At 41.2% G+C, this 24,128-nt stretch overlaps 1 protein-coding gene across 1 annotated transcript in view; it reads left to right on the plus strand.

The window, feature by feature from the left end:
- Positions 1-22,098, plus strand: part of UPP2 (uridine phosphorylase 2) — a 31,610-nt gene extending 9,512 nt beyond the window's left edge. The window contains exons 3-6 of the mRNA XM_015110188.3: positions 3,667-3,781; positions 7,557-7,766; positions 9,920-10,066; positions 20,861-22,098. Coding sequence (XP_014965674.3) covers positions 3,667-3,781; positions 7,557-7,766; positions 9,920-10,066; positions 20,861-21,003 — 615 coding nt within the window. The 3' untranslated portion in view covers positions 21,004-22,098. The remainder of the gene's footprint in view (positions 1-3,666; positions 3,782-7,556; positions 7,767-9,919; positions 10,067-20,860) is intronic.
- Positions 22,099-24,128: the final 2,030 nt, after the last annotated feature.

Here is a 24,128-nt window from a genome sequence, read left to right on the forward strand (position 1 = left end):
GTCTTCTCTCTCTTTGCATTTTCCTCGCCACTTACTTCAGAATCCTGGAGGATTTGACTCTTGCCACCTTGCTGTGGCCTGTGCTTCCTCCTGGGTGTGAGAGTCTGCCAGTGCTCACTCTCTTGTTGCCGACCCCTAGTGCTTCTCTGCTTCTCTCCCTGGCATCTACCTCTCCCATTCCTGGTCCCTGGGGCTAGTGTACCCCTAAACAGACTGTTGTATGAGTAACTGCCAGACAATTGTATTGCCATCTTCTATTAGACATCCCTGACTGCAACACCTATCCTAATTTCAGAGAAGGGAAAATGTGAATAAAGCAAAAACAAAAATAAATCACTGGAATTGATGAAATGCCACAGGGAGATCCCACATTTACAATAATAAGGCTTGTTCCATGAGAATTTCTTCTGAATAAGAAATTTAAAAGTCTTGAAATGATTCCTTTAAAATTTTAAGTTCACATAATCCATTTCACAATACAAATTTATGATGGGGGATGCGGAATCAGAAAACATACCTAAAACTGGTAGTTCTCCTTTTGCTCTTGTATCACTTACATGCTGTGGCCTCAGAACTTACATCCTAAGCATATGTCATGGTAATGCTCAACAATAGGCTGTCTATGTCAATTTAAGATGCTGGTTGGTGTTCACTATAAACAAAAACACCAGGAAACACCTCCTTGAATAATATGAACATTTATTTTGATTTGTGATTTTTTTTTTTTACTAATTTAGTGCATAAAACTTTGCATCTGTTGCCTTATTTACAGGTTGATGCAAAATAGCTAATTCATGGAACATAAACCATGACATCTACACACTCTTAAGTAAATTAACTAAAAAGTAAAATAAAAAATTAGAGTTGAAACTGACCCGTGGTTCTTATCCCAGTTACCATGGCAGGCCCTTGTTTATTTTTATTAACAGTTTGTCTGTGTTGGTGGGAGCCCCAACAGAATGAAAGCATTTGCACTGTTTATGCACAAGGAGCTTGGGTTGGAGGAAGCTGAAGAAGACATAAAAGACATCTGTGCTGGGACAGACAGATAGTGTATGTACAAAACCGGGCCTGTGCTCACCATCAGTGTGAGTATCCATGGTTGCATTTCAGCTAGTCATTGCAGGCTAGACAAAAAAGTGGGAACTTTTACATGTAGGAGTTCTTTTTCCCTCCTGCTTTGCATTCTTACACAATTAAGCTAGGTGTCCACGTATGAGTTTCTTATTGGAAAAAGCCCCCAGGGCAGAACATAGCATGCAGCATCATTTTTGTTTATTAGTTACCACTTAGATATTCAAATTAGGGGGAAAATACTCAAAGCACCCCTCCTTTCTCTTTACTCTGTAACTGGTTAACACCCCTCACTCCCCCCACTCAACGGCAATTTTCCTTCCTCTATCCCTTACCCAGCTTTGGGAATGTTGAGCTTTTAGTACACATAGGCTAATTTTCAGGACTGCTAAAGTGCTGCTGTTTAACACCATAATAAGCTCGCTGAAAAGCTGCTAATGCATTTCTACTGAGCTCTTGTGAATTACTGTCCTGCATTTAGAACATGTGAACAGTTACGGAAGCACACAGTGTCCTAAGACAAAATGAAAGGGGAATGATTTGCAGTTTTAGGGAACATGCAGACCATTTCCCCCTTGGACTCAGCTGGGCACACACTGATGAGGGCGTATGTGCATAGGTGTCCAATTTGCCTTCCCATGTTTATCCCTCTGCACAGGGCTGTATTCCGAAGCAATAACTCTGAAGCCATCACATTTCTGGGCAGTGCAATCCTCATAAGAGGCACAGGCAGGCATGCCAGGGGACAGGGGAAGAATCTCCTGCACAGGGTGGCAATTCTAAGGAACTGAGCTGTAAGTGGCTCCTACCAGAGGGAATAGGCATCATCCATGGATTGCCCTACAGTGTGGACGAGCATTGATGAAAACCTGGGGTAAAGAAGAGAAAATTATGCAACAACAATGAGGCAGCTAAATTGATCTCCTCTCTGGGCCAAGAGAGCCTGAAACCTGTTCAAATGGGAATCCATTCAATTATTCGCTTGTGCATTCAATAAACGATTACAGAATATCTACATTAGAAGGAAGCTGAATATCCACTGATCTTGGCAAATTTTTTCTTACCAACATTTGCTGGACTTTTAGACGATAACTGTTTTTTGTACAGTAAATGGAGAAACACAAAAATGTTAAGTTTCTTAAAAATGTGGCACTGCCATAAATAAGCAGTAAAACTTCAGAGGAAGAAATGAAAACAGCAATAGACTGATCCTGCTGTCCTGTCGGGAAAAAGACCTGAAATATGTGTCATGCCAAGGTTACCAATTAGAAATGGGCCTTACTAGGCAGGCAGGGGACTGACAACTGTGATTCCTTCTTTGAAAACTCTTCCTCTGCAGTAGCGGTTGAATGGGGTAAATGTGTGTGAAAGAGAGCACAAGTCCATTTGTCCTTTCATCAACGCGTCACATAATAAGTGACAATCATTAACTTACTAAATGTCTGAACTGGAAGGACTCTGAGAGATCATATAATAATTCATCTTAATTATAGTAAGAAAATTAGGTAAGAAAAAATAATACTGAGAGAGTTTATTCATTAGTCACAGAGGCAGTTCCAAAGTCCCAGACTTTTTAATTTTGGATATACAAATCAATACAAGTTTGATTCCTGGCTCCAGAACGCTTACTAAGCATTTGAAAGTCAGGGCATATTCAGTGGGAACCAGAAAGGGGGAACGCAGAGGTTCGAAATTTCCATAGCTCAACATTCTTGATAGAAGGAGGAAGTTCAGGTGAAAACATCATGGTCACGGCCAGTGGTTTTCCAAAGTCTTTGTATCCAAGAGTAGGACACATTGAGGAGCACATTTGACTCTCTGCTGTCATGTCAGGAATGAAGTTACTACCAGTTTTGAATTCAGTTCCAGTTTCTACAAATTACAGAATGGAAGATCTTTCTGGAGGGTTATTAGGACATCGTGTAGACACCAGGAGTTGCTAAATCCTCCAGCCTGTGTTGATCCCTTTCCTGTTGACATTGATTCCACTGTCCTGAATACTGAATAAAACAGGGTTATGGTCATGATCTATAGTAATTTAAACTCACTTCCATGTTCAGTATAAGTTTAAAATTGTGAAGTGGGGAATCTAGCCCACGTTTCTACCCTAGTACCTTTCAAAGCACACAAAATTAAAAGCAAATGAAATGGATTCACTATTTCATTTAATATGGTTGAAAAGGACTCTTGATTTGGAGGCCGAAATTATATTTCCTCAAAATCAAGTCAATCGTGCAAAAAGCTCTTTTTCAAAGGCTCATCATGAAGAGCCCAGTGGGAAGATGGGAAATGGCTCTGCCCTGACACACCTGTATACCATACCATCCCCCCGTTCTGCTCTTGCTGATGAGGGCTGAAGTCAACAGAACTGGCAGCGAGACGCCTCCCTCTGATCTTCACAGATGGACACATCTGTCAGCATGTCATGTAGGCGCCAGTTAGGGAGGACTTACGTTTTCCTCAGCATTGGCAAAGTCTTAATGATTATGTAAATTTATCTGAGGCCTGTTAACTTGTAATGAAGGAAGAAGATATGTCCTGTTCATGTATCACTTTGCAAGATGTATGAAGACTTTCTCTTTCTCTCAACAGCACGGCATGGGCATCCCCTCCATTTCTATTATGCTTCATGAACTCATCAAATTACTCCACCATGCACGGTGCTGCGATGTCACCATTATTAGAATTGGTACATCAGGGGGAATAGGTGAGACGGATTGATTTCTATTAGAATTGAGTGATCCTTACACACGTGATAGCTGCCAAAATATACCATCCTATTCAGAGCCCAGCAGAAGCCCAGATGGGCTAAAAAGTGTCAGAAGGCTGGACTTGAGGAAATTCAAGGAAATCTGCCCACATTGCGTTTTTCTTTTCTTCCTTTTTTCTTTATTGAAACCCACAGGGAGAGATCTCACTGCCTATTGCAGGATGGTCTTAGGTGTTTATAAAGGGAAGAGTAGAAAAGTTGCTAGAAGATGTGTTTTGAGGGCAGGGGTAAATTTCAAGTCTTAGGAATTTTTTTGTTGTTGTTTTTGTTTTTGAGACAGAGTCTCGCTCTGCCGCCCAGGCTAGAGTGCAGTGGTGCAATCTCGGGTCACTGCAAGCTCCGCCTCCTGGGTTCAGGCCATTCTTCTGCCTCAGCCTCCCGAGTAGCTGGGACTACAGGCACCCGCCACCATGCCCGGCTAATTTTTTGTATTTTTAGTAGAGACAGGGTTTCACTGTGTTAGCCAGGATGGTCTCGATCTCCTGACCTCGTGATCTGCCCCCCTTGGCCTCCCAAAGTGCTGGGATTACTGGCGTGAGCCACCGCGCCCAGCCAGGAATTTTTTAAAGTAACAGAAATAAGTGTGTTCAAGTAAAAAAAAAATCACAAAAATTTCCCAGTTTCATCAGCTAAGTGAGCAAACTGCGAAGCTCTTAGAAAAACATTGCTTTTTGCTCACATCAGTTACTACATCACCTCTGTTGGCTGTATCTTTTCCTCATCAGTACACCAGAAAGAACCCAGGCCAGGCTTTCAGGGAAGGCTTAAATGATGCTTCCTAAAGTTTTCACAGAGCCTCCTGACCTCCCTTCTTCTTTGGCTTCTCAGGCATCTGTAAAGAGGCCTTGTTTTTGCTTCCAGAATCTGTTGTGATGAAGTTTTGAGGAAATGTCTTCTTCTTCAGCTTTTTCTTAAGGAGCACATCTTGTCAGGGTATGATTTTACCATGTCACCAAAATGCAAACACAGACTGCACATGGTAAATGGAGAAGTTTGGTTGACAGGGCGATAGAACTGAATGGGCATTATAAAAAGGGCTGAGATTTAGGAAGAGAAATGGTTGTAGAATTAGACATTTATGGAGCAAAAAGGGATGTCAGTAATCCTCACACAAATAGCTGGAGAAGTGTTGTGTTCAACATCACAAAGCCACCATGGCTGAGCCATGCGTCACTAGAAATCATACACGTTGGAAAAGATGGTGGCCTTTCCACAGCCGTGGTCCAGGAATCAAGTCCAGCCAAGGCCCTTACATCTGGGAGAAAGTAAGACCTTTGTGTATATCCATCCAGAGAGAGAAGTAGAGTGTTAGCAATAAGTGTTAGATCAGGCATCCTTCTAGATTGTAGTTTATCCAATACCCCAAATAATCAGTAGTAGGGAACTACTCATTTGGGCATGAATTTCAGATAACATAGCTATTAAAGTTGCTCATAATTCTTGGGTTGTGGGTTACAAGGATCTGCCTTCAGAGCCCACATTCATGCATTGTAAAGTCCGGACTGCTACAGTTACCACTTGATATTAATGAACACCAGCATGGGCAAGGTGCTCCAATGACCATCTAGCTCTTGATAATGGTCTTTTATTTCATGGCAACATGATACATACAGCACACAATGAAGGCCCATGGATGGTGGCAAATTAACCCACTGTGCTGGTGTAGACACCTTCATTTTGAAGTTTTATCCTCATTAAGAACTCTTAGCTTATCAAAAAGTTGTATTTGCTTATTTTGTTTTAAGCAGTTTTGCATTTGGAGATGAAAGATGTACACAGTATTATGTTGCTCACATGATCCCTTCCTACATGAGCCAACACACCTTGATAAGCATAAAGTACTCAGTTAAATAGTACGTTGACCTTTGAGAAACCTTAACCATGACATAATACACTAACACATTTAAATATCAGGATGGCATATAAATAACATCATTTTTATGTATATGCTTTCAACTTCCCTCTCAATCACTTTCTTAGGACATTGTGAACAATTCAAGGAGCCACTTACTTGGATTGTTTGAAAAGCATCTGGCCAGGCACAACGACTCACACCTATAATCCCAGCACTTTGGGAGGCCGAGGCAGTGGATCACTTGAGGCCAGGAGTTTGACAGCAGCCTGGCCAACATGGTGAAATCTCTACTAAAAATATAAAAAATTAGTTAGGTGTGGTGGTGTGTGCCTGTAGTCCTAGCTACTCTGGAGGCTGAGGCAAGAGGATTGCTTGAACCCAAGAGGCAGAGACTGTAGTGAGCTGAGATCACCCCACTACATTACAGCCTGGGTGACAGAGCAAGACCCCATCTCAAAAAAATAAAAATAGAAATAAAATTAAAAAAATAAAAAGTAGTTCACCCAACAAGGACCTATTATCAGTGGCCACCTTGGGTCTCTAGTTGGATCCTCTAAAGCATTTTGTAATTAAGTCTACTTTGATCAATATCAAAATTTATGCCACCCTGAAGGATAAGGCTATACTCTATAGCAGGGATTGTCAAGCTTTTTCTGTAAAGGACAAGATAGTAAATATTTTAGGATTTGCTGACTGTGTGATTTCTATTGCAACTTCTCAACTCTGCCACTAGAGCTTGAAAGCAGCTATAGACAATATGTAAATAAATGGGTGTGGCTGTGTGATAATAAAACTTTATTTACAAAGACAGGATTTGGTTTATGAACCATAGGCTTGCAGAGCTATAATCTATGGCATCTTTGTGAAAACATTCACTCATTCGACAAATTGTTATTGAGTACCTATAATGTGGCAGGCACAGAGCTAGACCAGGAGAGAGCAGTGAACAGACACAGTTCTTGCCTTTATAGAGTTTATGTTCTATCAGAGAAAAAGATAAACAAATGGGTAATTATAAAAATTGTTAGGACAGAGAGAGTCTAGGGCATCTATGAAGATATATCTTCTTATTCAGACTCTAAATAGAAATGAGACTGGGTCAAAAGCTGGGTCAAAACTGGGCCTGGGGAAATTTAGTGTAACCTGTCTGTGTTGCCTTTTAATTTTTTCATTTGTTTGCTTCCCTTCTGTGGATTCAGACCTTTTTCAGGAAGTAAATTAAGCTGACACCTGAAGAGTGACTTGGGGTGTGATGAAAAGGTGGGGGGAGGATGAGAGGGCATGCCAGGCAGGGAGACTAGCAGTTAGCAGAAAACAGTTTCTTAAGTAAGCCCAAGTCCCTTGAGCACCCCAGAGTTTGTAGCCATGGAAGGTCAGCCAAGAGGCCTGATTTACATGGAGTCGGGGAGGGAACAAATGTGACAAGAATCAGAAGAAAAAGAGGATAGAGATGCAAAGAAATTACAGTAATCAAGAAGTCACGAGAAGATTAAATATTAAGAAGTCACATCACTTTATGAAAGCTACTTGCTGGCAGGCTTATTTATTTTTTTCCTGACCTAATTTATTCAGTTTTGAGCCCAAAAGCTGGCACTAATTTGCATGTCCAAGAGTCATGTTTGTCTTGAAATCTAAACCCCATCACATTGTAAATATGCATTTGGAAAGACAACAAATGTAAATGCCTCTTCTGAATGTTATTTAATTGCATTGGGAAAAGAAAATAATTTTAAAGTTGAAAACAGGGAGACTCATTAGCAGCTAGCATTAATGTTTGCAGAATTGGTTACACATGCTATGTGTCAAAAGTAAACTCTAAATGATATTCTTCTGTAATCATTTATTATCACATTGCAGGGATTGCACCAGGGACTGTTGTAATAACAGATATAGCTGTAGACTCCTTCTTTAAGCCCCAGTTTGAACAGGTCATTTTGGACAACATCGTCACCCGAAGTACGGAACTTGACAAGGAACTATCTGAAGAACTGTTCAACTGTAGCAAAGAAATCCCCAACTTCCCAACCCTCATTGGACATACAATGTGTACCTATGATTTTTATGAAGGTGAGAACAGTTTATAAACTGGGAAGGCAACAGAAAAATGCCAGCAACTCTTTGTTATTCAAACCCATAATTTATATTAAAAGCTCTCCTTTAGAAAATTAATATTTGTGGATTAAAAAGGAACTGAAACAGCCTTTTTTTACTTACTAAAGCATAAAGACACAAGGACATAACGAGCAGCAGAGAAACACCCAGAATGAATTTCTATTGAGGGTGAATTTAATCCTCCAAGAACAAATTGAACACTAAAATGTAATTAGTGATGTTCACAAAATCTTATCTCTGTTGAATGCCTTTAACTTAGATTAGCATCTCTAAGAGAAGGGAAGTATACTGATTCTGTGTTTCTGCCATTCGTCTGTACCTTAAAAGGGATTCTGTCCCCAGGAAAGAGTGGGCCAGAAAATGGGGAGAAATGCTTGGGGAGGAGGTATAAATCCCACTGGATGGTGTGATCTGAGTGGGGTTTTGTCTCTCAGCCATGAGTAAGGGGTCCCCAGACCGAGTTTAGAGACAAATGGAAGGTGACTGCTATGTAGCGGGCTTGCTACTAGAGATGAAAGGCCCAGGGGAAGAAACCTTCAAAGACAGACCCCCAACTTTTCTCGTCCCAGAAGAAAGAATCTACATAGAGTTGGTACCGTGCCTTGAAGGGCATTCTGAAAATCTGGCAGTATAGTTATATTCTTTTCAAAATCCATACTATTTCATTATAAATTATTTTTATTTTCCCTTTGGATCAAACTTAAAATACTATATTGGATTTTAAGAAATTATGTTTGGAGATAGGTCATATTATCTATACATTTTACTTCCAGTTAGTAAAGGTGGTTTTACCACATACTTGTTGTAAAATAGCAGGGCTGTTGGGGTCTGAAAGGGCTGAGACCCTCTGTTTAAGCCCACTGACTCACAGTCCCTCCATCTCGAGGGTCACTCACTGATACGTTAAGCAGAGTTTGCAAATGGCAGTTTGTTAAAGTCAATGTTTCCTTTGGCCTGCACAGCATTTTAAAAAATGTGAATTATTTTGCCAACATTTACAATATCTGGAAATGTTATATGAACATCCACATTTCTGGCTTTTTGAAAGAACTAACATTTAAAAATGTAGAATATATGCATGGCAGCCTTGGCAAGCCCTGACCCACATCTGGGGCTACGTTTGCTGAGGCGGGGGTGAGGCTGCTCCCCTCCGACCAGACACTTGCGTCGGCATTACCTGCGTGGCTCCTGCGAGGTCTTGTTTGAATCAGCTTAAATCGCACTCTGTCAGAGGTGTCGGCAGGCAGCTCTAATGAGAAGAGAAGGAACAAGGGGAAGCAGACTGCCCGGGTGAAGGTAGCATGAAAAAGTTAGAGGAAAGGGAGAAAAAGAGAGGAAAGAGCACCAAAAAGGGGATTGCGAAAATAATGGATGGCAACCGCGTGCTATTAGGCCATTTGCTTGAATCCAGGCCTTTTCAGGAGTGGGGAGGCATTAGAAGGTCTATTTCTGGGTGTGCACAGCGTACAGGAGGAGTAATGACATCAGACTTTCCTTTTCTTGCTTCTGCCTGCACTGGAGGATACAGGTGAAATTCAGTGACGAATGAATATTGGGAGCAGCCTGGAAAGGAAAACATGATCACAAGGGGTGGCATGCAGCCTGAGAGGTGTGCGGAAAGGCGGAAGGCGGACAGTGTCGCAAAGGGCATAAGGAGAGGCGCAATGTGCAAACACTGTCCTGATCCTCAAGTAGCTTAGTGTCTGGAAGCCTCTTTTTCTCTCCCAGCACCCGTCCCTGGGCCATTCCCCAGTCATTGGAGCAACCTGAGATTCTCTTCAAAGGGCAGCTCTCACAGCAACCCGCCACTTCCTGATTTGCCTGGGCACAGTGCTGGCTACCATAGCCACTCAGCAGTGACTGACCCCAGAATTGAGGCCCTCGGCCATGGACGCTCCTTCCTACATATGAGACTCCTGAGCCAGGGACAGCCTCGTTCCATGGTCCTCTGGTAGGAAGAGTCACACAGCTCAGTTTATCCTACATGGGAAGCACACTGCAGAGTTAGAGACAGCCGCGGAGGGCTCCAGCCAACAGCCAGCCTCTTGTGACGCCACTGACAGTGGGGTGGGACATCAAGTCACTAAATGTTCTCCCCTCCCTTTCAGGCCAAGGCCGACTAGATGGAGCACTGTGCTCCTTTTCCAGAGAAAAAAAGTTAGATTACTTGAAGAGAGCATATAAAGCTGGCGTCAGGAATATTGAAATGGAATCTACAGTGTTTACAGCCATGTGTGGACTCTGTGGTCTAAAAGGTAAGCTTTTCATGAATGCTTAGGGTCAAATTCTCCTCCTTCATGCAGCTACTTTTACACTTCCGGAGAAGAAAAAGGGGTCCAGCTATATATTACCTTGGGCTGAATGCATGACTTGTAATTGTATATAATATACATTATCTCATAATATCTTGTGAGTGGCCAGGACATTATTCCTATTATGCAAATAAGGAAACTAAACCTCAAGGGTCAAAATCAAGTTGCCCAAGGTCAACAGCTAGTTGGTGACATGTTCAGACTCGACAGCAAGTTCGGTTTCCTTCATCCTGGTAGTGGCTGGTAGTTTCTATTACAACTGAATTTATCGAGACAAGATGCAAAAAGAAATTCCTAAAATAGTCCATCAGTCATAATTTTAAATAGCACGGTCAGGGAAGGATGGGAGGAGAATGTGCCACATGGCTATCTGGGGGAAGAGCATTCTGATCAATGCAAATCCAAAGCCACAGGCAGGAGGAGCACTCAGGGAGAACTGGAGGAAGAGGGAAGAGATCAGGAGGGGAGAGGCAGTGGTGGAGAATGGTAGGAGAGAGGGAAGGTACACAGATTGTATAGGACACTGTGAGAACTCTGGGTGAAATGGAGAGCTTTGAATAAAGAGGTGGCTGGATCTGACCTGTGTGTTAACAGAATCACGGTGGCTGCTGAGCTGGGAAGACCCGAAAGGGGTGAAGGGTGGAGCAGGGAGAAGAACGAGAGGGCGAATGCAGTAGTCTAGTGAGAGTTGATGGACAAAGTGATAGCAGCGGAGGTAGTGAGAAGTAGTCAGATTGTAGAAACATTTTGAAGACAAACCCAGCAACATTTGCTGATGACTTGATGTAAATTTGGGGAGAAAGGCAGGAGTTAAAAGCGACTCCCATGTTTATGGCCTAAACTACTGGAAGCGTGAGGTTGTATAACTGGGATAGAAAAAATTGGGGTGAAGATGTTGGGGTAGTAGACATCAAAATGGAGGCCAAGCAAGCAGGTGAATTTATGAATCTGGAGTTTAGGTGGGTCGTTTGGACTGGAGACATAAAATTCTAAGTTGAGAGCATATAGATGGCATTTAAAGCTATGCAATGGATAAGATAACGAACAATGAGTCTAGACACAGATGACAAGAGGTCCTTGCTTAAACATTAAAAGTTAAGGGAGATGGGAGAGACCAAGGAGGAGTGGCTCATGAAGTTGGCAATACACCAGGGAAGTGTCGCATCCTGATATGCAGAGAGGAAGGCTTCAAAGAAGTAAAGAAGTACAGCACAATAAAGCTTCATTTTTATCATAAGTGGAATTTGCCTTGCAATACTTCTCCTTATAGTCAACCAATTTTAATCTACACATTACAAACAGAATATATGTGGTCATATTTCTAAGAATGCATTTTACAAAAAAGCTAAGGAGATTGATTGTCGAAGTACTATCCTTAACTACTTGCATCTGTCAGAATATATGCACATGTAAATTATTGGTAAAAATGTGGGAGGAACACACAATGCATTTTTGTACTTTTTTTTTTTTTTGAGACAGAGTCTCCCTCTGTTGCTCAGGCTGAGTATAGTGGTGTGATCTCAGCTCACTGCAACCTTTGCCTCCAAGGTTCAAGCGATTCTCCTGCCTCAGCCTCCCGAATAGCTGGAATTACAAGCTTGTGCCACCATGCCCGGCTAACTTTTATATTTTTGGTAGAGATGGGGTTTCACCATGTTAGCCAGGCTGGTCTTGAAATCTTGATGTTAAGTGATCCGCCTGCCTCAGCCTCCCAAAATACTGGGATTACAGGAGTGAGCTATCACGCCCAGCCCATCTTTGTACTCTTTTGAAGGTCATTGCTAATACCCTCTTTTCGAGAACAAGAGCATCTGCTTTTCTCTCTACAAGTTAGTGACAGTGGGAAAGCAGCACCCCACACAGCCCGCAGGGACACCTGGATTCAGATGTTTCTGCTCTAGGAAATGCCTCCTCACGTTTATTTATTATATAAACAAGTGATCACTTGAGTCATGTCTCCACCTAATATGTAAGTGTAACATAATCTGTTAACCACTTTATTAATAGTTAAATATAAAATGCCGAGATATCAACATGTTGCCTTTGTGAAAACTGGGTGATGATCAGCAGTTCTTTCTTAAGAGGCACCAATTGGCAGCCAAGAAGAGTTCTAGGCTTGTGGACCTGGACTCTGAGTCTTTCTTTCTCTCTTTAGGATGTTGCAGAAACCTAAGTGAAGTTATTCTAAGAGCCTTTCTGTCCTTGCTGCAAATCCTTGTGACCTTGGTCTCTCTGCTACCTGCAGGTTTCCCTCCTGGATACTTTCTTCTCTACGTTTCTGTAGTTACCGGCCCCCACTGCATTTTCTTTCTTATGCTGCTGCTGGACCTGCTGGTAGCTGATTTTCACCTGCAAATAGCTCTCTCCCAGGCCACTGCTGCAGCCTTTCATGGAGTAGACCCCTTCTAGACTGCCAACATTCACACTAAAGGCTGCATCTGCAGCTCTGTAGTTCTTGGGAGTATTTCTATCCGAATGTCTTCATGGTGCCAGGGGCTCTTTATCTCCCTCAGATACTACTGTTTTAAAAGGTGGATTCCTGGTATGCTGCCCCTTGGAAGATCAGCCACCAAGTATAGAGACAAAAATCCCATACATAGGATGCTATCATATTCTCTTCTTTCATTACTACTTCATAACATCCTCTTCCTGTAACACTGAAACTTGGAAGCTGGCACCTTCTGATTTTAACCCATTTATAACATACTTTGTGTGAGCCAGAAAAGCTTGCTTGGGGAAGGGCTGAGAATGCATTAACGGACAGCTGCTGAAACAGAGAAAGTTAGAGAGGGCATCCAATGGTAAGCAATATGGAAAAAAAGATTTCACCTGGCACTAAGAGCCCAGGGTGCATAGGCATGTCTCCGCAACCCCCTCCCCGCCACTGTTAGTTATGGCCCACCCTATCCTGTTTCACCAGACAGCCCTCTGAGACCTCTTCTGTTCCTTTAGTACTACCAGATGACTGGATAACCAATCTGAATTCATACTAAGGTGATGGCTTATAAATAACAATTTTTTACATAAACAAGGGTCTTCTAGAGAGCCATTGTACTAATTTAGATGAATTACTCAGAGTTTGGACCATTGCAGAAACAGATCTTTCTATATCTACTTAGCACAAGGAAGCCTTGGGTCCATGTGGATTACCACTTATTATCTTTGCAGTTAGTATTACACATCTCACCCTAAATCTCACCTCCTCAAAAAAGTCTTGCATGACTACCTATACTCACTCACTCACAATGGTGTCATTCTATTTCATTTATCTGCATCACATTTACCACTACCGACTATATTTCCAGTCTGTTTGTAAATTAACTTATATATTATTTCATGCATATTAATGTGTGAAGGCCTATATTGATTATTTCTGTCCATTAGAATATAAGTGCCATAAGAACAGGGACCTTGTTTGTCATTGCTGTATCCCCAGTACTTAGAATATTGCCTGCCATATGGACTTTCAATATTTACTGAATGAGTGAATGAATGAAAAAAAAAAAGGGCCACTAGACTCTTTTTCACCATGGAAAATGGCCATTGCAAACTTTAACCTTCATTCCCCAGCCATATAAGTGGCTTAGAATTGTCTAAAAGACTTAGGAGTATCTCCTAACTGTCCACAAAAGAGGAAGCAAAGCCTTAAAGTCAAGCCTCCCTTTGCTCTAAGGTCTATACAAATATTTATTTTGCTAGATCTACAACCTCTGGGTTTTTCAATATTTGATAGGCGGACAAACTACCTGTAATAAGGCCACTGACACCCATAAGTCACTGCTGCTATCCTGATCTCATTATCTTAGAAAAGAGAGTTGGGAATCCAATGCTGTTTTAACAAAGATTCAAGTGAAGGGAAATAGTGGAATTCACTCAATTATTCCAAGGCTAAATTTTCAGCATAAGGTAAACCTGTACAATGGAAGCACTGTGTAATGCTCAATAAATGCATTCTCCTGTCACTTTATAATATGCACATATCTGTGTCTCTCTTAAAGCAAAATCTACTTTAATTAAGCCCCAAACATTCTGGATAAAGATGATAATCCTCTTGTATTGTGAACTTGTGATAAGTATGTTTAACTTGCATTCATGTTTTAAAGACAGTGCTGCCTTTTGACACAGGCTTGCATGACAATATATGAAGCCTAATATTTGCCTAAGCTTAGGTGCTGCTTAAATCCTCTTCTATGTCTAGTTGTTTGCAGCACTCACAGTGGCTTTTTTTAAAGCATTCAGTGTTATTTCCTTGGACAGACACTGGTAACTTAGGGAAATATTTAGTCTTTATAATATTATCTTAATACAGTTCAATGAGAGGGAGCAGAATCTTGACTTTAATTCCACGTTTATATTCTTCTGCTGTTCCCAACAATGAAGGATATTGGACTCCGAGAACTACATGAGGATCATTGATAAAGGTAAAAAGATACCACAAGGATTAAAGGTTGTAATCGGTTTGGAGCTAGAGTATTTCTTAACCCTAAAATGGAGATAAATCCAGATTTTGAAAAACCCTTAGGCCAGGGTACAAGGCAACCAATTGCAGTGCTCTTCACCTTTACAAGAGAAAAATAGACTGTAGCTCAGGAAGGTTAAATAACCTTCCCACCTTCTCAGAGCTGGGAAACAGGTGAGCTGGACTTTGAACCCAGCTCTGCTGACTCAGGCCCCTTTGCACCCTGCCTGCCATTTCTTGACAGCAGCCTCCCCGTGGAGACAACATGGTCATAGTCTCTGGACAGAAGAGCCAAAATGTGCACCACTAAAAGTCAATGCAGATTTTTCCATTTTAAGCGTCGTGAGCAGATAGTTGCACCACTGCTACAAGCAAACCCTAAGGACTGAGCACATACCAATTGACTTAGTGATGGGATCAAATAAAACGTTAAGCAGATACTTATTTACTAGTATGCAGAGCCCTTATTTTGCCAAGAAAATCAGTCACTGTAGCTGGAAAATCAGGTATAAATGGTATATAATTCACTTATTACTTTTAGAGGGACAAGATTTTAAAAAAAATGTTTCTTTTTGCTTTGTTTTCACATATTTTAATCAAAGTCAGTGTCTATAGCTTTGTTTCATTCATTTTAATTCCCCCCTCCTAGCCTCTATTCCACTCTTCGCTCCCCACTGGCAACAACTCACACATTAGAGATCATTTAGGGCCATTGATTCCACCCTGTCTGTGGCTGTCATTATCTGTGGCCCTCCTTTCCCCTGCTCTGGCCCCAGGGAGGCCATCTGGATTCCCCTGGTGAGCCTCCCACCCCCACCTCCAGTAAGTGCGCAAGGCTCCATCCTCTGCCTATCCTGCCACATCTCTGGTTAAGGGTCCCACATCTGGCAGAAGCCCCAGTCCTCGAGGTTACCTCTGGACCTGCTGGAGAAGACAGCAGTTTTTTGAACTAACCAAATCATGTGACGTAGGTAAGCTGAGGATGTAGACTTGCAAGAAGCCTCTGAGATCTAACCTGCTCCTTGCTCAGAGGATGAAATGAGGTCTAGAGAGTGTAATTGACCTGCCTGAGGAAACAGAGAGACTGAAACAGAGATGAACTAGAATAGAGATCTCCTGTCTCCTGATCACCACTCTCTTCACTATTCCATAAGGTGCAAAAAAGTACTGTATTCATCTATTGAAAGATGACCTGTACTGCCTCTGTTTGAAAAAGCATTTGTGGCAGCTTTCAATGAAAGAGGAATGCATAATAATATAATTTAAACAGAAGTAAAAAAAAAAATAGGAGGCATTTATTTAAGGGAATAGATAGGAAGGTATCCTTTTTTTATTTTTATTTTTTGAGACAAGGTCTCTCTCTGTAACTCAGGTTGGAGCACAGTGGTATGACCACAGCTCACGCAGCCTCCACCTCTTGGGCTAAAGCTATCTTCCCACCTCAGCCTGCAGAGTAGCTGGGACCACAGGTTCAAACCACCACTAATTTGTGTGTGGGGGGTGTGGGTTTGTTGTGGTGGTGGTGGTTGTTTTTGCAAAGTTGAAGTCTCACTTTGTTGCTAAGGCTGTCTTGAACTCCTAGGGTTCAATCAATTCTCATGCCTCAGTCTCCCAAAATGCTGGAATTGCAGGCATGAGCCACTGTGTCTGGCTAGAAGTTATCAGTATTAAAGAGGCCACCCAGGAGTACAATACTTAATTTAAACACTTAGATTGAGCTCCGAGTTTCCTGGAAACCAAGCTGTAAATGAAAACACTGCATTTGGGAGGCTGAGACGGGCGAATCACTAGTTCAGGAGATCGAGACCATCCTGGCTAACATGGTGAAACCCCTTCTCTACTAAAAATACAAAAAAAATTAGCCGGGCGTGGTGGAGGGCGTCTGTAGTCCCAGCTACTCGGGAGGCTGAGGCAGAAGAATGGTGTGAACTCAGGAGGTGGAGCTTGCAGTGAGTCGAGATTGCGCCACTGCACTCCAGCCTGGGCGACAGAGCAACACTCTGTCTCAAAATTTAGCTACTAAACAAAAACATTTGCAGTTTGTCACAAAATCTTGATCCAAATGTTAAACTTAAATGAAATTATCAGCTATATTATAATGTGCAGTGTCTCTGATAGCACCTTTATAAAAGGTATGGGACAATTCTTCATAGGTATAATGAATTGGTTCTAATTCAGCATTGTTTGGGCACCCAAAGAACTGGGGTCCAGGTATGTACATTTGTGGTAATGATGATTCAGAGATAGAGTTTCAAGTCTTTAAAGCAGTCATTTTCAAATATTAATGTACAAATAATTTAACTGGGAAGATTTTTTCATGCAGATTCACTGCCCTTTCCCAACCCCCATCCCCAATTCTGATTTGGTATGTCTGAAATAAAGCCTAAGTATCTCTGATTCTGTTGCAAGAGACTAGTGGAGCACATTTTGAGAAACACCAATCTAGAAGAACAAATTGTTTCTATGTCTCTTACCGTTGACCAGCCCCTTTGAATATAAATTTTCCCCACCTTGTTTTTAATAAGTAGCCAACAGCCTGAGATTAATGTTTCAGTGGAGATACAGGAAGTGCAAAGGCTCTGGGTTGTTGATTAAAAAACATTTTCCGTGCTTTACATACCAGGCATATAGGGAGCAAAGGTAGTGTTTGCTTAATAAACTCAAACCCTTGAGGAGCAGTGGGGGAGGGTATGAACACAACCAGGAAGAGGTAGAAGAAAGGCCAGGCTGGGAACTCCAAAGCTAATCTTTTCTGCTTTGCCATTTTCCAAAGACCAGCCCTGTTTGGCTTCTACTGTACACATGGGCATTTGTGCCCAGCCCTGCTATTTTTGCCCATTGTTCATGGGAAATCCTTGTTGGAAGTTCATTCTGAATCAGAGAGGTGGGGTTAAAGTGGTGATTCATAGCGGTGTATGGATTCCTAAGGATTCATGAGTGAATTTTCAGGGACCCTGGGACCCCTGAAGTTATACACAAATATTTTGTGTGTATAGGCAGAAGTGTATTTTTGTGTGAAAAGAGGTTCCAATTAAGACTTTCATCAGATTTTCAAAGGGGTCATAAATGTTCCCAAAGGGTTGACAATCACTGGGCAGTCCTAGCTCAGCTCAGGGTGCATCAAGCTCCATGTTCCGGTCTGTGTGTTCCCAGAACATTCTAGCCTCAGGTCAGCTCACTGACAATCTCCTTGGTGGCAGCTGGGTCACTAAGTATCTCTTCCTCCCCAGCAGCCAGCCTCCCTGCCTAATCTGAGGATTATGCTAGCAAAGCTGTCAGGCTTAATTTCAGCAAATTGTTTTGGGTAATTAGTCCCTTTTAATTGCTCATGGAAATAGTAATTTTAGGTGACAAGATTATTATATGCTGCTCGTTAGTGGATTCTCAAGGGTCAAGAAAACACCACTGAGATTGCTATAACCTGTTCTTTTCTATCTTTGGCATTCCCCTTGAAATCCAGAAAAGACATTTAGTAAAGTCGGTTCCCACTCTGTAAAAAGTATAGAGCACTGGTTTCCTTTTATCCTTCTGCCAAAGTGAAGGATTAGAGCAGGACTTTCAACTTTTCTGTGTGACTGCCAGCCCATGTTAGGCTTCACAGGTTTGCTGATCATTAACTTGAAAAGCTGTGGGAAGTTTCCAGCTCTTCCATTTGCTTGTTTACCTGTACAGCCAAGTTGCTTTACAACTGACTGAGTTTTGAATAAATAGGGTCCTAGGTGATGAAATATTTGACGCAGCTCAAGTTGAGTATTTTCATTGCTTTTCACGTCACTGAACAAGAGGGTCAGTCTGACCAATGGGTCAGTCTAACCGATAGGGCAGGATTGCCTAATGGTTCACCATGTGCTAGCTCAGGGGAGGAATGGATGGAAGGTAGAGAACTCTTCTCATCAGTTTAGGAAGCTAGGAGTTGATTGGCTCTGACTAGCTGTGTAATACTGGGTCATTTGGTTGATTTTTCTAAGCCCTCATTTAATCATCTGTCAAAAGGGGACAAAAATAATACCTAGCTCAAGGAACAGCTGTAAAGGATTAAGTGATATCATAAATGCTTGGCATGTAGCAATAACATATCAAACAAAAAAGATATACATGGATTGGAGAAATGTGGAGAAACACATGGAGAAAATATTTCTAAACTGATACATCTGATAAAAGGTGATATAAAGAATATGCAAGGAACTCAATAGCAAGAAAACAAATTGAGAAATGGGCAAAGGATCTGAATAGTTTCTAAAAGAAGACATACAAAAGGCCAACAGATATATATTAAAAAACAAACAAACAAACAACCGCTCAACCTCACTAGTCATCAGGGAAATGCAAATTGAAACCATGGTGAGGTGTCACTTCACACCTGCTAGAATGGCCATAATCAAAAAAGACGAAAGATTAAAAGTGTTGGCAGGATGTGGAGAAAAGAGAACCCTTGAATACTGTTGATGGGAATGTAAATTAGTACATCAATTATGAAAAACAGTATGATGGTTCTTCAAAAAACTACGAATTCCCATATGAGCTAGCAATCCCACCTCTGAGTAAATAGCTGAAGGAACTGGTATCAGTGTGCTGTAAAGAGACACCTGCTCTCCCATGTTTGTTGCAGCATTATTCGCAATAGCCAAGATACGGAATCAACCAAGTGTCCGTCAACAGATGAATAGATTTTTTAAATGTGGTATATATACATGATGGAATACTATTTCGCCTTTAAAAAGAAGGAAACTCCCTCATTTGCAACAACATGGATGAATTTGGAGGTCATTTTGTTAAGTGAAATAAGCCAGGCACAGATAGACAAATACTATATGATTTTACTTAGATGTGGAATCTAGAAAAATCAAATTCATAGAAATAGAGAGTAGAATGGTGGTTACCAGAGTATAGGGGGATGGGGAATGGGGAGAAACTGGTCAAAGGGTGCAAAATTTCAGTTACAAGGAGGATTAAGCTTGAGAGCTCTATTGCATAGCATAGTGATGAGAGTTCGTAATAATGTATATTGAAAAATCTCTAAGAGAGTAGATTTTAATTGTTTTCACCACAAAAATGCAAGTATAAGAGATGATAGATATGTGAATTAGGTTAATTTAACCATTTCACAATGTACACATATATCGAATCATCACATTGTACCTCATAATTATATACAGTTACTATTTGTCATTTAAAAATAAAGATAGCATGTACTATTATAATTACAGTATACTACTTCTTCCCAAATCTAGATCTTATAAAGAAGTCTGAAGTAGCAGAGAGGTCAAAGAAATAAACATTATCCTCATGCCCAACTCTCTCCATGCCTTCCAAGTTTGTTAATATAGACACATCTAATCAAATCACATATGCACCGAAATCCTTTTTAAAATGATGCAGATTCAGATGGAGATTATCACACTGTTAGCAATTCAAAGTGGCTAACACTGATTTCGATGTGAGTAACCACATTCCTTGAAATCAAAGATTTGATGTGAAACTGACAATAAAGAATTCATATGGAACTCAATTTTTCTCGCTGATGAAACCAAAGACATTGCCCTTGTGACAACTTTTCAAAAATGAGAGTTTCAATTTTTAAAAAAGACTTTTGTTCTTTTTTCTCCAGTTTCTTATCATAAGATTTCATTCTCATTCTTTAGAAATCAAATGCTAATATATTTGCTCTTTCATGGTGCTGCTTCTTACATTTAAGCATTTCATATCATGTTTTTTTCCTCTCAAATTTCATGAGGACCAGTATTCACCTTTATTGGTATTTCCTGAGGTCAGCATTCTATATCTCTTCTGTATTTACTTTTCTCTTCAGCTAGGGCTGCAATGCAGCAGGCAAACTCAACCATTGCACCAAGGAGTAAAATGTCACCTTGGGAATAATGGCTAGTTCTCTAGTTATATCCTCCAGTAAGAAGACCCTCCTCTTAAGAAATGGAAATAGGATAGAAAACTGGAGATGGCATGTCTCAGATTGCAAAGCTTTCTGCTTTATCTTGAATATGATGCTTTCCTGAGCCTTAATTGTGGAGTCAATTGTGGAGGAAAAGAGGAAGGAAGAGTGTTTGCAACAATTTCAGTTAACTTATTTAAATAAAGTGTTTGGTGGGATTCCACAAAAATATGAGTTATATTGAAGACCAGAAGTTTCAGTAAGTTGTGTCTACATTACAAAAAAGGAATACACAAAGTACATGTGCTATGGATGCTGGCGTGTTTGACTAATGCTTCTATAGAGAAGATGAACCCATTGATTCCAAGAGTTGTGCTAATTGTTCTTCTAGCTGCTGTGGTCTGTGTGACACTTCTCAACAGACTTGACTGTGATCAGATCAACTTGCCTCATGATGTCCTTGTGGAGTACCAGCAATGGCCTCAGCTCCTAATCTCCAACTTCATCAGACGGCGGCTTGGACTTTGTGACTAGACGTCCTAACGGGGCAGCCCAACCCTCCCCTGCAAGTTGGTGGCTCAAGTTGTAACATGAAAGTCATATTTTATTTGTGGCATTTTTATATAGTTCTCATCCACATGCTAAAATCATAATGGAAAGACTTTATGAAATCCTTCTCTCTTAAAAAGGAATTTATTGTAAAAGAATTTAATACTCACACTAAATTAAATTCAAATTTCATTTTATAATAAGTTAACTAAATCTGTCTAATAATTAAAATTTTAAAACTCCTGGATTATGACATTTGGAGTTTCATATGCAGCATTAATTAAGCTCACATCAAAATAGACCAGCCATTTGCAGATACAGTTACCAATCACTCTGTTTCTGAAACCAATCCAGAAATTCATGTTAGAACATTGTCAGGCACTTCTAGGTATTGGACAAGTGACAGAAACTGATTATCCACATTAAAAATATTTACAGAAAAAAGTGTCAATGAAATGTAGGTCTATATGGAAAAGTTATCATTAGGAAAATATGGCCATACTTCTTTTTTACCCCTACACAATTTCAGTGCACCACAGAATAGGATTCAAGATTTACATATGCCTGTTTGTGTTTTGTCTTGGAATATAACAACTCTGGATTACATTTTCCTTTCAACTGAAAACTCTCAGTAATGCAAAGAAAGGCCTTCCTTTTTCTTCAGAATCACAAGTGACTAAATTGCCTTCTAGCCACTTTTTTCTTGTAAAAAATGTGTTTTGAGGAGGCTGTATTTTTTATTCCATTTCAATGTTAACCAAATAGGCTGAGAAATTCATAGCAATTGAATTAAGACTTGAGTTCAAGATGTTAAAGGAATCCTTTTGTGTGACTTGACCAGACCGGCCTATTGCCCTACCCGTTTGATCCTCTGGGAGGCATGGTGCTCCTCCTGGCTGCACATGCTCTCTGTGAACTGATTGCGTCTTGGGTTCTTCTCAATTTGACATACTTGGGAGTTGGAATGACTGGATGGGGGATGGTGGAGGATGACTGGCACACTTGTATAGTATGTAATGTGGTGTACATATATTTATATGGTTGCGGCTCAAATAAAGTTTAATTCCAACACAGTACAGATTATTTGGGTCCTGGAGCCATTGTCACATGTGAGCAAATGGAGGCTTGGAGCAGGAAAGAGGTCCTGGCTGGTTGAGTCTGAACTGGCCTGCTCCTGTGTGGGCAACGGCTTTCTCTTTTAAGCAACAACAATAAACAAGAGGTGTTTATCGTCACTAATAAACAACCCACCAAGAGGTACATTGGTTTGTGAACTTCTTTTTGGCACTAGAGACACTTTAAGTGCTGTTTTTAGGGTATCCCAATAATTGACCATCAAATTCAAAGATCAGAGCTAAAGGCAAGCTAGAATAGTATCGCCATCGTTTTCTGATGGGATTTTTACTTTGTTTCATATTTTTTTACACCATGTAGTGGAAGCCACCTCAGAGAGCCTTCAGTTTGAACTTTTATCTGTCTGCTCCTGGACAATCCTTTTTTTTTTACAGGAAGGAGGAGAGGCTATGAGAGGGAAAAGAATGAAATAATTACAGTTAATCTTCTCAACTCCTGTGAGGTGTGTGTGTGCACAGGTGTGCGCATGCGTGCATTTGTGTCTGTGTCTTCCTCGCTGGTATTTCCTAGCTCAGTAAACCATATCACTTGCACAAGCCAGAAACCCGGGAAATCCCTGTGATGATTCTTTCTCCTTAATTCTCACAGCCAGTCGATCACTAAGTCGTATTAATTGATCCTCCTAAATATTTCCCCAGTCTGTTCATTTCCTTCCACCTTTTTGGCACCCATCCTAGTCCAGGTCACCATGATCTCTCCTCCAGATCACTGAGGAAGCCTTGCTCCTGATCAGCCTGCCTCCATTCTTGAAGTTTGATTGGGTTATTTTCCTGCTTCAAGGCCTTCACATTGGTCCTAGAATGAAGACCAAAGCCCTCTGCACAGCTTAGGCATTCCCGGCTGGACCCAGCTTGGTAGCCCAGCTCACCTTGCCCACTTCTTCCCCTTGTGTCTGCCCTCCAGGCACATCATCCTTGGTTCTTTAGTCTTACCCAGGGCACAAATTCACAAAGGCACAGTCCCTTGGGAAGGACTGCCTACAGATCCATCTAATGGGAGTGCTTGGCTGTGGGGACAAGTGTGACTGAAATCCACCCTGTCCAGCTAGCTGTGTGACCTGGACAGGGTGAATCTCAGAACACCCTGAGCCACATCGACTGAGAGGGGCCTTTTCCCGATTTATACAATGGTGTTATATGGGATAATGGGAACTCTCAGTGCCAATGTCCCTTCCCATTTCAGAGCCTTTTGCTGTCTACTCTCCCTGAAGGGCCCTCACTTAACTCATGCTCATGGTTTAAATCTCAACTCAGAGATCCCTTCCTTTAGAAAGTCTTTCTAATCCTCAAACCAGATTCCTCCCATGGTCACCCGTAGGCCCCCTCCACAGCCTCCTCGACTGTTTCTTCAAAGTACACAGCTTGCAACTATGTCATGATAGGAGTCATTATTTAACTAATGCCTACTGTCTAGACTATAAGGTTCTGGAGAACAAAGACTGTACATATTTTATTTGTGTCTATTGCTCCAAGCATCTAAAACAATACAAGACACACCAGGCACTCAATAAATACTTGTCAAGTGAAGAATGAATCTTTTGCATAGCATTTCCCTTGTAAACTCTCACTATAATTTCACAGTCTTTGCAAGACTCATACTTTCCTTATTCAGTCCTGGTCAGTACAGCTCTCCCTGGCTGTTCCTCCACTTACATCTCACACGGTGGGGAGGAAAGTCCTCTGTACCATCAGCGTACATCTGTGGCAGTGTCTAGAACCTCTTGTTCCCTTATATGCACATGGCTTTCCCCTCTGTCAAAACCAAGCCCCAAATTCACCTCCTTTGGGGAGGTCTCCAAGTTCAATTTTCCCTCAAGTCATCACTTCTTCCCTCCTTCCTTTAGAACTAGATTTGCACTGGGAAGACAGGAATTCGTTCTCATGCAGATGCTGTGTTGAGAACATTTATCCTTTTTTCATGTTCCTGAGCTGTCTTCATTTCCTTTGTACTCTTAGCATGTTTTGTCCTCTACAGGT

The sequence above is a fragment of the Macaca mulatta genome, chromosome 12, assembly GCF_049350105.2.
Source record: "Macaca mulatta isolate MMU2019108-1 chromosome 12, T2T-MMU8v2.0, whole genome shotgun sequence".
In the NCBI taxonomy this organism is placed as follows: domain Eukaryota; kingdom Metazoa; phylum Chordata; class Mammalia; order Primates; family Cercopithecidae; genus Macaca; species Macaca mulatta.